Raw genomic sequence first — 15,637 nt, forward strand, 5'->3', positions numbered from 1 at the left:
TAAAATCCAGCAGCTTTCACCCTTTGGGTATTTTCATGAAAGTAACAAGCCCACACCACTGCCTCTTTTCACTGTTCACGGCCCATGCCATCAAATTAAATTGTCAACTACGCTAAATCCTTTGTCCATCTTAAATGATGAAATGAAGTAATTATAAAAATATTCTTGTTATGATTCAAAACCAAAATTCAAGTTAAATCAGAAATAAACAGAAAATTATAGCTGCAACGCAGACTGTTTACGCATACCATATTTTAGGTAACGTTCCCACATTCATTTCTACAAACACAGTCTCATTCTCATATATTAGGTCCAGACTACAACCAGCAACTCTGGATGCCAGATCTTACTAGTCCTACATGCCATATACCACAATGCACCTCAGAGAGATGAGGAAGGACAACAGGGATATGGAAGAAGTTCATAAGCAGGAGATGACAACTGCTCCCCAGGCAGCTCACCATGTAACTACGGGATTGGCATGCAGCTGGATCTCAGAAAACCCAGGGTCCCCAGAGTCCCAGATTACTTGAATCCCCTTGCAGCCAGTACTTTGGATTACTGAGCTCTCATGCCAGAGACACAACACAGTCCTTGTTGCACTGTAAGAGCCACAATTTGTAAGCCTAAACTAGGGCAGATTAATAAGAAATTATGTTTTATTATTGGGTAATAAAACAAATTCTTTTTAAACAGAAAACCACATGATTAAAAATTATGACAAAATTGTACCCATCTTGAACATTTTTAGTGAATTAGCTGTAACTACTAGTAGTAATGGAGATGACTCACTTCTTAAGGTAAACAATTTGAGGCAGGTAGAGAAGAAAATACAGATTCAGTTAGTGTATTTTGGGAGTACAGCCCTCGTGCTAGGATCCACAGGCTTTTCTGTAGATAGTGCTTTGTTTTGAAAATGTGATTCTTTCCTTCAATTCCCAGTTTTGCTGATGTTTGCCTTCAAGATTCAAGGACAGAATAACTGCTACAGCCCGCTAAATCAAAACCCTCCCACAAACAAAAGACAGAAATGCTGGAACCTCTCCCTTAAGGATATTGAAAGCTTCCAAGATCTTAAACTGCTTTTCATTAGAATTCAAACTCAGAGGTTTTTAGATGGAGGAAACCAGGATCTGCTAGGAAAAAAAAAACGATCAAACTTCAAAACAAGGACTGAAACAAAATATCCCTTGTGCCAACCATCCCCTTTCTGGATAAGAAAATTTTCCTCCTACCTTGTTGTATAATTCAAATCTCTTGGATGTACTTTCCTAAGTCTCTTAAGAAAACATTCTTCCCTTCACTGCTGAAGCTTATCTGTGTACCTGCAGCCTGGACTTCCCTGGAGCATTCCTCTCTCTAGGGCTCAGCAGACTGCTGCACCTTGCCCTCTCTGCCTGGTCCAATGTGTGGTCTGGGAGCTGTAGCCCACTGACCATTTTCCTTTCCTAGAAGCAGCCAACCTGCTTCTTTCACAGGCTCCTACCCAGCCCAGGGAGCAGTAGCCAAGACAAGGAAACAGCCAGCTTTTTCCTACATTGCCTTCCTTGTATACATGTAAACTGAATGTGACATCCACTGCAGACTCCATACACTGAAACACGCAAGCAAATCAGCTACACATGCAGATGACCAGTAAAATTCCTGAAGGTCTGGTTTATCAGGAGTATTATGTATGTCTAATTTCTGAATTTTGGGGGAGAGTAGGAAGGAGAGTGAGTAGCAGATAAAAAGCACACTGAGAGGAAGAGACATATATAGAAGGATTTATGCAGATACCTTTATTAAGGCTGAAAAATTCAAATAAGAGATTTGTATCTATAGTAACTGTGATTAATTCAGCCTTTAAAGCCCACCTTGCTGGGTCTTATTTGAGAATCTAGTTGTATAAATTATGGTTCTTTAATAGCTACCTTGTGGAAACCAGAAAAGTTGAGAGAGCCCGAGGCACCATACAACCTCTGGTTGCTCTTGTTTCTCAAAGAGGAAAAAAATCTACCTAATAGTTTTAATAGCCTGATATGTAGTCATTCGTCAAAAATTCAAAAAGTAAAGGTTCCTTGATCTATCTATATAGTATTCATCACAGTTACACCCAAGCACTAGAGCGAGCACATTTCTATTTTCATAAATATACATAATACAATTGACATTTTGCTTTGAACTTGCTAAACTACAGCAATTCCTCAAATTTATGGTTAATAAACTATCTCACATACCAAGACATTTCTTCTGAATGCTTTGCATTAGAATTATTGCACTGCTTCTTAATAAGATAAAAAACAGTGCTACCAAAGAAAACTACTTTGCTTTCAAAAGAATGAACTCCGGATCCATAACCCACTGAAGACATGCTTGCATAAAAAAAGCTTTAGTCACATTTAACATGAAGCCAGCTGCCAGAAAGAGAGTGAACACAGAAAAAACTATGACACAAGTAAAATTAGTTTGTGTGAGTTTTGTCTTGCCAGAATGACAAGCTCTTGAGACAGGATTCTATCTCTTAATAACAACTTCTGTCACATACTGTTCACATCAGATTGGTTTTATAAATCAATAGCGTCAAACATTGTTTTGTGGCGAAGCACAGAAAACAGTATGAAAATGAATGATAAGTACTTGCAATAAATATCTTATTTTGATAAGTAAATTTCTTTCAATGAGTTGTGTGCTAATTATTTTTTGAAAGAGTTCTTTACACAGAAAACCACATGATTAAAAATAGTTCCTTTTTAGATATTATTATGTCTTCTAATTTTAAGTAAATAAGCTTTGAAATCCAAATAATTAATGCAGATTTGACAATCTATTCCTGGGCTGGGGAACAGGGGTGTCTCGTCGGGCTTCAGGATATCTTTAATTTCGTTTTTTAATCTCTCAAATACAGAAATAAAATTTAGCCTTTGCTAACCCAAGACTTTAATGAACACAGCCTCTCCACATGATCTCCTTCAATGTGTTGAAACAGTTGACCGCAGCTTCAGGAAGGTCGCTCCTATTTCTCCACTTGTAAACTCTGAAACCTATGAAATTTGAAACATCTGAAAACTATGAAGTCCTGCATGCAGTTCAAAGCAAAGAGAATAAATACCTAAACTTAATAGCACACATTTTCCATTTACTGTAGATGCTGTAATTAACTACTTTGAATCTCACAGCTAACAAAATTTTCTGCAACCGAAGTATATTACTAAAGAATACTCTTTTTTCAGAGTATTTCTCCGTAAACAACCCCACCCTATTCCAATCAGTGAATATACCCCTCACATGCAAATCAGACTAAATATGAATACTCAGTTATTATTTCATTTTTATTGGCCTCCTTACTTGTACGTTTGTGACCGGAGAGCAGGGATTGAACTGCATCACAGACAGTAGGCTTCGTGGTGGCTATAGGCCACCTGTTCTTCACAGACCACCATTTATATTCATTTTACAGGAAACACAGAATAGCCTGTGAACCTTATTCTTCATCCCAAAGACTTGCCACTTCCCACTCAATGGACATCTCATTCTTCTCAGCTACACCAGATTTTCTTACCTCCTCTTCCATCACTGCCACTCAACCTCAACAGAAAGAGAAGGTTCCCTCTTTAGATGTGGGAATACATTAATTGAAATTAAAGCTCAAGTTCTTGCGGCAAACAAAAGCTGAGGTCCAGGTATCGAGTTCCTAACCACCTCCTGGATGCAATGTCTTTACATACAGAAAGTTGTCTGGATTCTTAAATCATGTCTTGTGAGGATTTAGTACCAGCTGAAGGACACTCCAAGGTATATACTTCCCATAAGTGTACTGCCTCAAAACCCACAGTGATCTAGAATTCAGACACAGTTCCATTTCAACATACTAGCTGGGATTCAGCAATATACAGTTGAAAGATACAATTTTTCACTTATTTCCATGTCTAACATATAATCAAAGACATTTAATAGACCCCAAATCCCAGTGATCAAGGAAACCAAACCATGCGTCTTGGACAGAAAAAAATGTCTTTACTATTCCCTGACACCAAAAGTAGTTTACATCTGCTTTTCACTGATCTTATGTAGTATTTTAATTACTTTCAATTTGCAGCAAACTGAATAAACCCTGTAGCACCCACTCCTCCTTATTCTCCACCCATCAGTAAGATATTAAAGGCAAAACACACCATATATTACAATAACACAATGGCTAAACAAGTAAAAAATACTAATTTCTTAACACCACCAGGATTCAATCTTTGAAAAACACAGTTTTGAAGAATCCTCTCTGCTTTAAAACAAAAAAAAAAAAATTAAAAAAAAAAATCTCTGGCTGTGTTCTCAAACCTGAAAGACATTTTGATGGAAATTATTCAAAAGTAATCACTTTGGAAACTCATCATAAGTACTGTCCTCGAAAATACCCATCTTACACATGGTCTTCTCAGCTTCAAATATTCCTGACCCTACTTATACTTTGAAATCCCTTAATTTACTTATTAAAAGCACTTACAATTCTTTCTGTGGAAAAAAATAAAAATAAAAAATTGGTAGCACATCAGCATTATATACAACTTTTCTGGACAAGAAGTAAAGAATTGCCTAACTACTTGAGGCAAACAAATGTTGGGAGGACAATATACCATGATATGTAATATACTGACTTAACAGCAATGATTACAGATACCACCTCAGATTCCATGTCTCTGCTGACTTAAACCTACTGCTCTAGTTTACACAACCAATTATCAGTTTCTTCATTTTAGTTTACTGGTTTTAGGAACTGATAGTACAGCTATAATCCACAACTTGGACAGTTTGACACCAAACGCTATGTTGGTCCCACAAACCCTGACTGTGATATATTGAAAGCTCTAAAATAAGCAAAGCTCTCCTGAAAAGGCATTTTCATTAATGCAGTGCTGTGAAATTTTCACTTCTAGTGCCAGAAAGTCAGTACATCTGACACTACATTTTGAGAACACAAGTATTTGCTATGAGTTGGTGTCCATGAGTAACTTACACTCAAACTCTACTACATAATCATTATTTTCCTTCTTCCCCAAGAAGAGGTAAATCAGAGATCATGTTCTCCCTCCCCCTGCAATGCTCATGGAAAGGGCACAAAAACATAAGCACAATTTTCTTCTTCAAAGCTCAAGCAATTCAGCAACAGCAGATGAGGATGGTATTAAGTTAAGCTGCTTAACTACAGAGGCTAACTGTTAGAAAAAATTAAAGTGACAAAGCTGCTGAAAGAGATAACCGTAAGATAGAGACATACTTTCTTACTCAATGTCAGAAATAAGTTCTGAAACAAAATCAGTATGATTTTAAACTACTTAAAAGACTTTAAATAAAGTCAGTAAACATCAAAAAGTGTTTCTCTGCATAGCACACTTTCTCTTGTATAAGACATTTCTTACCTTTCCCTGAACTTTGCCTTAGTTTCCATAGCTAAGCTCCCAACCACACTGCTAAACAGAAGTATTGTCTGGACACCTGGCTTGACATGGGCAAATTGTTTGGCAGAGGACTGACTGTAGGAATCAAAAGACAAAAGCAAGCTTTCCATCCCCACAATCCTTGGCCCAATCAGAGACTGAATCAGCCCTCAAACTTAATTTACAGTAGAAGACTAATGCAAATTGTATTGGCTGGGTTAGTTCTCCACAGCAGTTCCCCTGATCAGAGATCACCATAGCACCAAATTTCACTGCCTCCAAAAGTTTTCTCTATTATGGACAGGCAGAGAAGAGATGGCACAAAGCCAACAGTGACAGGCCTTGGGTCACATCATGTTGCTTCAGGATTACCAACCTGACCTACTTAAAATTGTCATCTTTTCACCTACATGAACAAACCAAGCACCACCAAAGTAAGAATCAAACCATTTTAATGGAAACTAGATTGTATATCACAGAATCTACTGCTATAATGCAAGTTTGTGACCAGAAAGAGAACAGAATTGAAAAAACAACACAAGATTGAAAATGAACATAAATATTAACTTAGATTAACACCTCTTTTCTCCTATTGTGCAAGACTGTTCCAGACAGTACACGATCTGAGCTGATGTTGTAGAAAGGATGAAGGTGTCAGGCAGCAGTTAACATTGCAATTTTGAGTATGTGCTCCATACAGATGTGAAACCACAGAAGAGAATACTGAAGGCCATTAAACATTATGTCACTGAAACCCCAAATTAATAAAAATAAAATAAAAATCAGTCTCCAAGAGCTATAGCAGATGGAAACATTTTTAAAGCTGGCAAGTGTTGTCTCCTCTGACAAGGATAGTTGTTTAAGACACCACTAACCTAGAAACTCTACGCATCTAGGTAGCTTTATAGGCACACATAGCTATTTAATACAACATATTTAGAAGTTATTTACACCTTATAATATCCAGTTGTGGACTGTAAAATTATATAGAGTGTACTATGACAGAAAATAGCTAATTAAGCAAAAATGGGCCTTTATTGGTAATAATTTTGCCTAACCAAGTTTTCCTCTGTGTTTTTATTAATAAAAAAAAAAAAGGGGCAAAAGCTTATTTGGTTGAAAAGAGTATAAAGCTTTATATTCCTGAGGAATCTTGCAAGGAATATTTACAAGTTGGGAAATCTTTGGAAGTTCTGACATTCTTGACTCTACCTGAATAACCAGAGTAAAACACTAACTAATGCTGAAAACCAGGAAAATTATGTTTCTACAGTAAATATGAATTTTTATGTGCTGTTAAAGAAGTGACTTATCAGATCAAAATATTAATCTTCCCACCACTCTTTGTACCCCTTCCAACTGTAAACCCACTCCTCCTGCCAGCAGACACTTCAAATTGAATGCCACTGAAATCTGTGCTTTTAATAGGCTAATAGACTATTACCATTCTGGATGCTGGCTTGGGGCTATCCGGCTGCTGCCTGGAAAATTCATCTACACTGTCTCCTGCCACAAACATGGGAAAAATAAAAAATAAAAAATAAAAAACAAATCTAAGCAATGAGATAGCTAAAATATCCATCATCAGTTAGGCCTGATTACTGCAATGGTTCCTGAAAATTCCCAATTTTCAAAACTGCACAAAAATTCCCTTTTAATCCAAACACTTTATTCAAATACAAAACCCAGTATTACCAGATGGACTGCATCGTGAACTATCTTAATTTGCTTTAGAAATGCTAATATAAAGAAACACTGAAAAGCCACCAAAATGTAAAATTTTACTTACTTGAGAATTTATCCCACAATACATCGAGAGGTGCTTTAACAGAGTGTAAGCAAGCACAGAAGATCACTTTCTGTAAAAGCCTGAGCATTCAAAAAACACTGCAAATAAGATCTGCCTGTATTCTCCAGCTAAAATATTAAGTTCTGTAATGGAATTTTTTTATTCACTGCAGAAGAGGTTTTCAGCAAGCATGACACAATGCACTCCATTTCAGCAGAACTTGTGCTCTGTGCTGGAGTAGCGTAGGTACAATCCAAGGAAATGGAACAAAAAAGAAACAACTTAGCTCTTAAAGAATTGAGTGCTGCTACAATTTTACAATTTTATGATCGTAATTTTCACTCGTGTTCCCTGCTCCCTTGGTTCATTGAAATGACCGTAAAATGAAAACTGAGGCATACTGTAAACCGTTCTTTTCTCCAGTGGTCAGAATATTGAATCTAACAGATACAGAAAGTTAGCACCACATGACACAATTTTTCCTCTCAAGTTATTGCTGATAATTGCACTGCCCCAAACAGCAAGGAGTGAAGAATATTATTTTATACAAAGTGATTATTAATTGTCATATCACTTTAAAATACCATTTGTTAACTAATGGTGACTGAAACATTGACTTTTTCATAGCTTCTTAAAATATAACCAAGAACGACTACCTTTCTCCTAATACTTGAATGCCTACAATCAACTCCAAGAGATTTTCACCAGCTTTTTCTTTTGTTTTGCCATCTGATAGATACACTTGGACATTTAGAGGCATAATCATTTTACCACATCAAAAAGTCCACAGTAAAAAGTTTCTGTATATTCATAATCATGCAGGAAGATATGAAACAAAACAGTGTCAAAACTCATGTCAGTTTATTTACAGTTAATCTCCAGTGCCTTTTCCAACAAACGCATTGCTTTCTTGCAGGGTTATAACATCATGTATTAGGCAACAGCTGGTAACATATGGCATGATAGTGAACTTTTGCTTCATACAAATTCCAAAATTAATAAAGAAAATATGATGGGCAAGGTGGTGGAAAAAGCTTTAAGGCAAGGCAATTTCCAGAGAATCTTAATGCGCCAAAAGTCCCCTGAGACGACTTCTACACATGCTGCACTATTCTGATGCCCTTATAAAGAAAACTGAATTGTTCTCACTCAGATCTGGTTGAATACACTTTTTCTTTTTAATGTCCTAACAAAACCTGAAATCTGAAAGTGTCTTACTCATCTGATTATGTCATTCACTTACTTCTAGCCACTCAGAGTTACCAAACTGGAAGTGGAGAAGACAAAATGATTACAAGACACAAAATAAAAAATTTCAATACCTTTAACTTCTTCGTAAATGCTATCATCTATTGATTCACTGCTCACATGGCAAACGTCATCATAATCCTCTTCTTCCTCCTCGGGAATAGTATTAGATCCTGAATCTATGCAACAGCAGTTTAAAAAGTTAACATTTACTACAGAAGAATGCCTTAGCAGAAAATCATGCAAAGAAAACCACAATTCTTCTATGACCTGGTGTTTGCAGTATACTCTGCTTATTTTCTTATATGTTCAGTAAGGGAGAGCTTTCAAGATAAATACTTTTCTTGGAGAAAAGCAAAAATCTCACAAAAGGAGAAAAGTCATACGAAAGCTGTATGATTGAAAAATAGGACTTGTTATTCAAAGCTTGGACAAGGGAGAATATAACATATACAAAAATGATAGATAATGTTAATGGACAGAACTACCATCACTAAGCAGTACTAGCAAAGTCTACTGCTTTACTGGCTGGCTTACCTTGGATGACAAATTTGACTTGCTGTACCCATTCCTCTGCTTCTTTGGGAGTGGCAGCTGTAAACTATTAAATGTTTATTAATAACTACTAGCAGTAATGACAAAAACACAACTACAATTTCATTGGCAATAAAAAAGAGGGACTGTAGCATTCTCGTCACTTCCTCAAGAAACCATTAGAAATTCTTTTCATGTCTTCTGGTACTTTTCTTGCAAGGATGCTTCTTATAATGTACAGCTAATTTTGACAAATTTAAGTAATTGAAGGAGAGGATGATGGATTTGAAACTCTGATCAGCAGCTGGCAGCTGTGCAGAAAAAAGCTGCTTCTCTTCATCATTGTCAAAGCCAGAACTGATGAACAAAATTTGCCCTTGACAATTAGAAGACACCCATGAATTTCTTTAGACTGCTGGGTACAGTTTTCTTAAAAATGTTCTTGTCAGACTCCAACACACTACCTGACAGCTTAATTAACTGGCTTTCAACTGCAATCTTAGATATTTAAAACTTATTAAACTTACATTCCATATTGATGTCTAGCTGATAGATCTCTGAATTGCACAGCTGACATCTGCCTTTACGTTGATTTTCTTTGCAAAGCCATGACCGATGCAATATGTATTTAACACTAATATATATTTTAACTTTTTTTACTAATTCATCCAAGAAATCACACAGACATACGATACAACAGATATTAAAATGCTAATGTTGAAGTGACCAATAGATAAAGATGACAGATTTCTCTGCTCTTGTCCAAAAAGATAATATTTGAACACATACGTATTTTAAATCAGATTTTTTTTCCTAATATATAAGCAAGCAAGGGTTTCCTTTTTCCATTAAGATGTCAGTGAAAATTGTTTTACTGAAATGTTAATTTAGTAACTGGAATTGTAACAGCTTTATCAATTTAATTTCAAGTCAACATAAAAAAAGTCCAACCTGATAAATGCGCTTATCAGGAGCGGAGATTTCAAAACAGCAATCTTTCTTTGCATCCTTCCGAAGGCTATTATTCATTCTGATGGTGTAGCCCTCTAAGGCAAATTCACCTTTCTGTTGTTTGTCTGTTGGAGATAAAAAACAAAGTTAGAGCTTCATTTACAACAGTGAACGTAAGTGGCTCAGCAGGTTATCTTTTATTCAGATTTTGTTTTCTATTTCATGAATTTTACAAAGAACAGGGAGATTTTTAGCAAAATAATTAAGTGATGCTGCTGAAGATAAAGCTTTGGTTTAAAGGAATATGTACACAAAGTGCATTTTTTTGTAGGATGCCTAAGGAATTTCAGAGGGGGATGTTTGCAGATGGTGGTCTTATTTAGTAAGAAGTGCATGTTATGACACTTGTATCTAGGAAAAGTCAAGAACTGGAACTTGCAAGACACGTTTCCTATAAATCAGTGTCTTTTTCAGGCAGTAAACCAATGGGAAAACCTGTCTAGCTCAGAACTTGCTGAGCACCCTTCTAAACTAACCACTTCACTCAAAAAATAAACTTCAAACTCCTTTATAAGCAATTGGAAAAGCTTCTTTTCACATTCCCCCACCCGTTCCCAGATGTGCCTTCTTTCCACATGGCAGAAGTACAGAATGAATTTTGTTATAAATTCAGGTGTGTGTTCCAAAAGCATTTCTCTCTAGACAGCAAATATTTAATTAGCTAATAAAAGCACTGAGCCCTACCACAGTTTATTATGTAGAGCCATGTGTTTGTGCCATGTGGTTGTTTTAAAGACAATTCTACTTTTCAAAGGTTCTGGTTTATAAAAGTATCACTTAGAATAAACCTGAGTTTAAAAACACTACATGGTGGGCAGGCGGCACCTGTGCATGCCTTCTGAGCTCTTCAGGCCAAACCCTTCATCTGACTTTATATGCTCTGATATGTTTTGGTGAATATTAAAAGCAAACCTAAAAACTAAAAGTGACTCAGTTTTGCAATTTTTGTAGATCACAGAAATCAAGTGAATACAGTATCAAGTGAAGATCATCATCATCATCAGTCACATTTTGCTCAGGCAAACAAAAAATGAAATGCAGTTCCAAATGAAAGAAAATTCCATTAAGTATGGGATTTTTCCACAATAGAGAAAAATTAACAATAAGCATCAGGCACAACAACAAAACTACTTTAAGTATTGCTGAACAGAACTTAAGTGCAAATCAAACATCCATTGCTTATGCTTGTCAATAAGAGAAAGAAACTTCTTACTGTAGACAAAACAGAAAAAAACTACAATTTTCAACATAACTTTGTCATCTTCCTGGAAATTTAATAAGAGATCTTATCTTTTTTCCAATCACGAGGGGGCAAAAATTGGCTAACATAGCAACATCAACATCAATGGACATCAGGGCAGTCACCATACAACTACTCCTGCCAGTAATCTTACAAGCACATAAACACAAATTCTTTGTCCTTCCACCTTTTTATGAACTCTCACCCAGAGCAAGTAAATACCAAATAACACAATTATATGAAAAAAAAATCCAGGGTACTGTTCTATTGTCCCTTCTCACCCCTTCCCCCACAGTAACTTTGATTATGTCTTAATTAAATACTAATAGCACAGTACTAATGCTTTTTATTTGCTCGATCCTCCACTCCTATATCAAACAGCACACATAACACCAAATTCATGGAATCACAGCAAGGCAGATATAAGAAATAATAACTTGCAATAGGTTAACCAGGTCCCCTTTTAACAAAATTCATTTCTGCCTTGAAATTTTATTGTTCCTTCACTTGTGACCTCAGGGAGAAGATGAAGTGAAAGACATTAATTTCTCACTCTCCCATGCTGGAGGTTTATCAAAACCCAAGAAGATAGGAGCACGCAGACAGAATAAACAAACACCAGGTTCAAAAGTTAAAAACATTTTGTCAAGATAAAAATGAGGCAAGTATTCAAATTTAGTCTCTTGGATTATTTCTGAGACTGTTTCTCTGCGACATGTATGGTCCATTTTATGGTAATACAGTTTTATAGAGAGATGATCTCTGTACTAGTACTTGTTCTTTCAAAGAGAATTACAGTTAAAACACAAAGATGCTGTACTTTGCACTGGAAGGGAAACATAGTGCATGGTACCCATATTGCATTTGATTGGTTTTATTGTTAATACTGTCTGTGTCTTATCTCTCTGAACACACCATTCCAGAGCTAATGAAAATTACCTGTATGCACCACAAAAAAAAAGCAACACATACTCCTTGCTATTAAATTCTTTCACTGACCTTTATAGCAACAGAGTCGTCAAAGCATTGCTACTTTTGCTTCTAATTGTCTGTCCAGTAAAGTAGCTCTGACTAAAGTCCAGTGTAGCATTTCACACACACTTGAAGTATTAACCATGGGGAAATTTTAAGACAATGAAACACTTCACAGCGCTGACCCAGAACCCATTAAAGCTGAAAGACTTTCAGAATGCATTCACACTCCCTGTGGCAGCAAGCCAGAGATAAGACCTAGTACATCCTGAGAAATGGCTTCACAAATACAGAATGGCAGGACACAGGTCAGCTACAGCTTAGTTGCATGCTCAGACGGTGACAAGCAATGGAGGTCTACAAATCCAAGTTGCTCTTGCAGACTATACTTTTCCAGGTAGACTGGAGACAAGCCCCATCACCTGATCACCATGGAGCAAAACATGACCCATGGTAGCTGTTTGGCCAGACCCTATAGTCAGGTGCAAGCTTGAATGCAGGGCCATCCTGTAAGTGTCCGACTCAACAATCATCTCAACTGCGTTTACTGGCAAGGCCTTGCAGCTAAACAGGGGTGCAGACAGACTTGGGCTTTCTGTTTAAAGCTGCTGTGTGAAATTAGTGCCACAGTGATTTCTGTGAACTTTCACATTCGGAGTTCTATTGTTAAACAGTTACTGATGTTTAAAAACTTTGAAGACTAAAAGATTTTTCTTGAAGACTTAAAATGAGGTATCGTTGGGGTTTATGACAGGAGCCTTAAAAGCAGCTTCAGGAAGCACATTTACATTACAGAGATTTCACTTTCATTTTGAACTACTAAGTCAGAACTGGAGTTTTGCCTAGGCAGGAAGGAATACAACAGCATATTTAGGAGGAAAAAGGGAGAGACGTGGATGGAATGCGCTTCTCTAAAGAATGGTAACATTCTTGCTGCTTCTTATTTTCTCAAAGTAGAGCTTTGCAATTCAGCAACAGGATATCCTTAGGTTGTCGTAGAACACAGAATAGAGCTGCAAAAAGTATACTATCAGTCTAGTGAAAACAAAAAGGATCACAAATACCAAGCATAAGTCATTCCACAATTCAGTTAAATCTCATTTCAGAATAAGCTGGTCTTTGCTCTCATCTCCTCCTCTTCTTCTTCCCTTCTCCCTTATCAGGCACATAACAGAAGAATAAATCTGGGTCTGGGTGGACCATTTTGCATCCAGAATTTAGAATTGTAAAACACCAGTATAACAAAGTAGAGTGTCAGGAACTAGTTTAAGAAAAATTAAAAGGTCAAATCTAGTACATAGATATTCGAGAGAAATAAATATGGGAAGCTGTATTTGAAACAGAGAAAATGCAGATCTGCATTAAATTTGAGAGCCACTTTAAACATTTTTCGTACATATAAGCTTCATTCATCCTAAAAATATTTAAATGTTGTTAACAACGGAAACAGGTCCAATATTGTATCAGGGAAGAAAAGAGTCTCAAGGGAAGCAGAGAAAAGGGGTTTGAAGTAACCTTGCATAACTGAGTCCATGGGAACTTTTAAAACAAAGAAGGGTAAACCTTCAATGGGGTCTTGAAATGATTGGGTTGTAAATTTGAGGCCTAAGGCGATGTGCCCATATTATTAGCACATGTAAAATGAATTAGTGCATTCTGAAGAACAGAGCAGACTCGGGTAGTAGAAAGGAAAGAAGTTACAGAGAAAGGCATAAGGAACAAAGGCAAACAGAAAGATTTCAGACACTGATAAAGTATTTATAGATACTATTAGAATCTATAATTTAACTCTCTTCATCTTGAAATTAGGAACCTGTAAAATCTTACAGGTTTACATGGCTTCATGCTAAATTTAGTTGACATATTTTTCCATATGCAGGATGTCTGCTTCCTAAAAATAGTGTCAGTATCTCCAAAACAGTAATTCCTTCTCCTGCTTTTGGAACAGTCCTTTCCAAAAGAATGCAAATGAGTTCTTCCCTTTTAGATAGCAGACCTGAAATGCAATCGACTTTTTCTCTCTTTCCTTTAATCTAGTCCTCTGAGAAATCTAAACTAAAAAAAAAAAAAAAAAAAAAAAATTAAGAAACAGAGGGAATTCTTGAAACTATTCAGGGCATCAGTTTGTTTATATGCAGTCTTTTTTTACTCAATAGTTACTTTTTAAAATAATGCACTGTTAATGGCAAGCGTGTTTTTCAAGGCCTGAATTTAACATTCTCATAGCAGAAGATTCAGTACTCATTCGATAGATGCCTTTGATTGCCATTCCCCTGCTACAAAGTCCTGTTGAATATCCACAATTCCTGGAGATTTCTGTTACTGATTCTGTCAAAAGTATAAACTAAACAAGGATTTTTGCCTTTTTTTATCTGGTTGTTCAGACAGGGAGGACTAAAAGAAGGAGGTCTGTAGCTATAAGCAAAATGGTAGGAGAAATTTGTGAGTTTAGCATGTGGCAGAAATTCCAGTAGCCTGCTGAGGCAAGTAACTATGATTTCGCTCTCCCTTAATAACACTTAGTCACCAAGTTCTTCAAAAAAAAAAAAAACAGAACAGAAAATAAAACAAAATCACGGTTTTTTACACAAATATAAGAAGATTCCATTGGTCTGGCCACCACTGTCTTCCTATTCAGAGAAATACATAATTTTTATGTCCATGTTAAAAATACTAAATAAGTATATAAATAAAACCTCAGTCACTTCTAAAAGCCTCTGAATTGTCCCTCTCTTTAATATCATATTACTGGCAGGCAGGCAGATACCCTTTTCGAGTTATAAAGATTAAAATAAATTTTTAGTGCCCATTAACAGTGGAGAAAATTGCCATGATGTTATCAATTACTGCCTTGCTAAACATTTAGCTGATCTCTCCAGCTTGCTGAGACAGAAGGGCATATAATATTGTGGCCTAGTGAGGAAGAAGGAACGAAGTCATTAATTCATTCATTTACAAAGCAACTAATTAACTTTCCTTCTTCACATGCACCTCTAGGTCTGGAAGGTTAGCCATACAACCCAGATGCTTGAGAACACAGGAACTGCCAGAGATCACATAGAGAAATGATATGCAAAAAACAGGGTACCTAACTCAGGATGCAACTGCATGGAAGGAAAGAAAAGAGAAGGATTATACAAGTTTTATGGAAGGAAAGACTATGAAAAGGAGGACCAGGCAAGCTTCTGGAAATCCAAGCCAGCTCTGACATTTGAATGTGCTTCTCTGCAGTGTTGTGGGCCACATGCTGGCAACAGATACCACAGCACAAGCACAAATACACATGCGCCTCCTGCAATACCCATTTTTGACATGAATTAGGTGAAACCTTTAAGCGTTTTTCCTCCATCTACTCCACGTATCATTGATCGGGTGGGGGAAAAATGTAGGTGATTCACTTAGTCCTGTCTATACTGCAAGGATAAATAACAC

At 36.5% G+C, this 15,637-nt stretch overlaps 1 protein-coding gene across 2 annotated transcripts in view; it reads right to left on the bottom strand.

Moving 5' to 3' along the window:
* The window catches only part of SKAP2 (src kinase associated phosphoprotein 2), a 117,433-nt gene that overhangs the window by 26,042 nt on the left and 75,754 nt on the right, over positions 1–15,637 (bottom strand). For both annotated transcript variants that reach the window (XM_061464826.1, XM_061464827.1), the window contains 3 exons: positions 9,934–10,058; positions 8,986–9,049; positions 8,523–8,627 (listed from right to left, as the gene is read on the bottom strand). In XM_061464826.1, coding sequence (XP_061320810.1) covers positions 8,523–8,627; positions 8,986–9,049; positions 9,934–10,058 — 294 coding nt within the window. The remainder of the gene's footprint in view (positions 1–8,522; positions 8,628–8,985; positions 9,050–9,933; positions 10,059–15,637) is intronic.

Source organism: Pezoporus flaviventris, unplaced genomic scaffold (genome assembly GCF_033815535.1).
Source record: "Pezoporus flaviventris isolate CSIRO_AGI_PZ_B2104156 unplaced genomic scaffold, CSIRO_AGI_Pfla_v1 ptg000037l, whole genome shotgun sequence".
Classification (NCBI taxonomy): domain Eukaryota; kingdom Metazoa; phylum Chordata; class Aves; order Psittaciformes; family Psittacidae; genus Pezoporus; species Pezoporus flaviventris.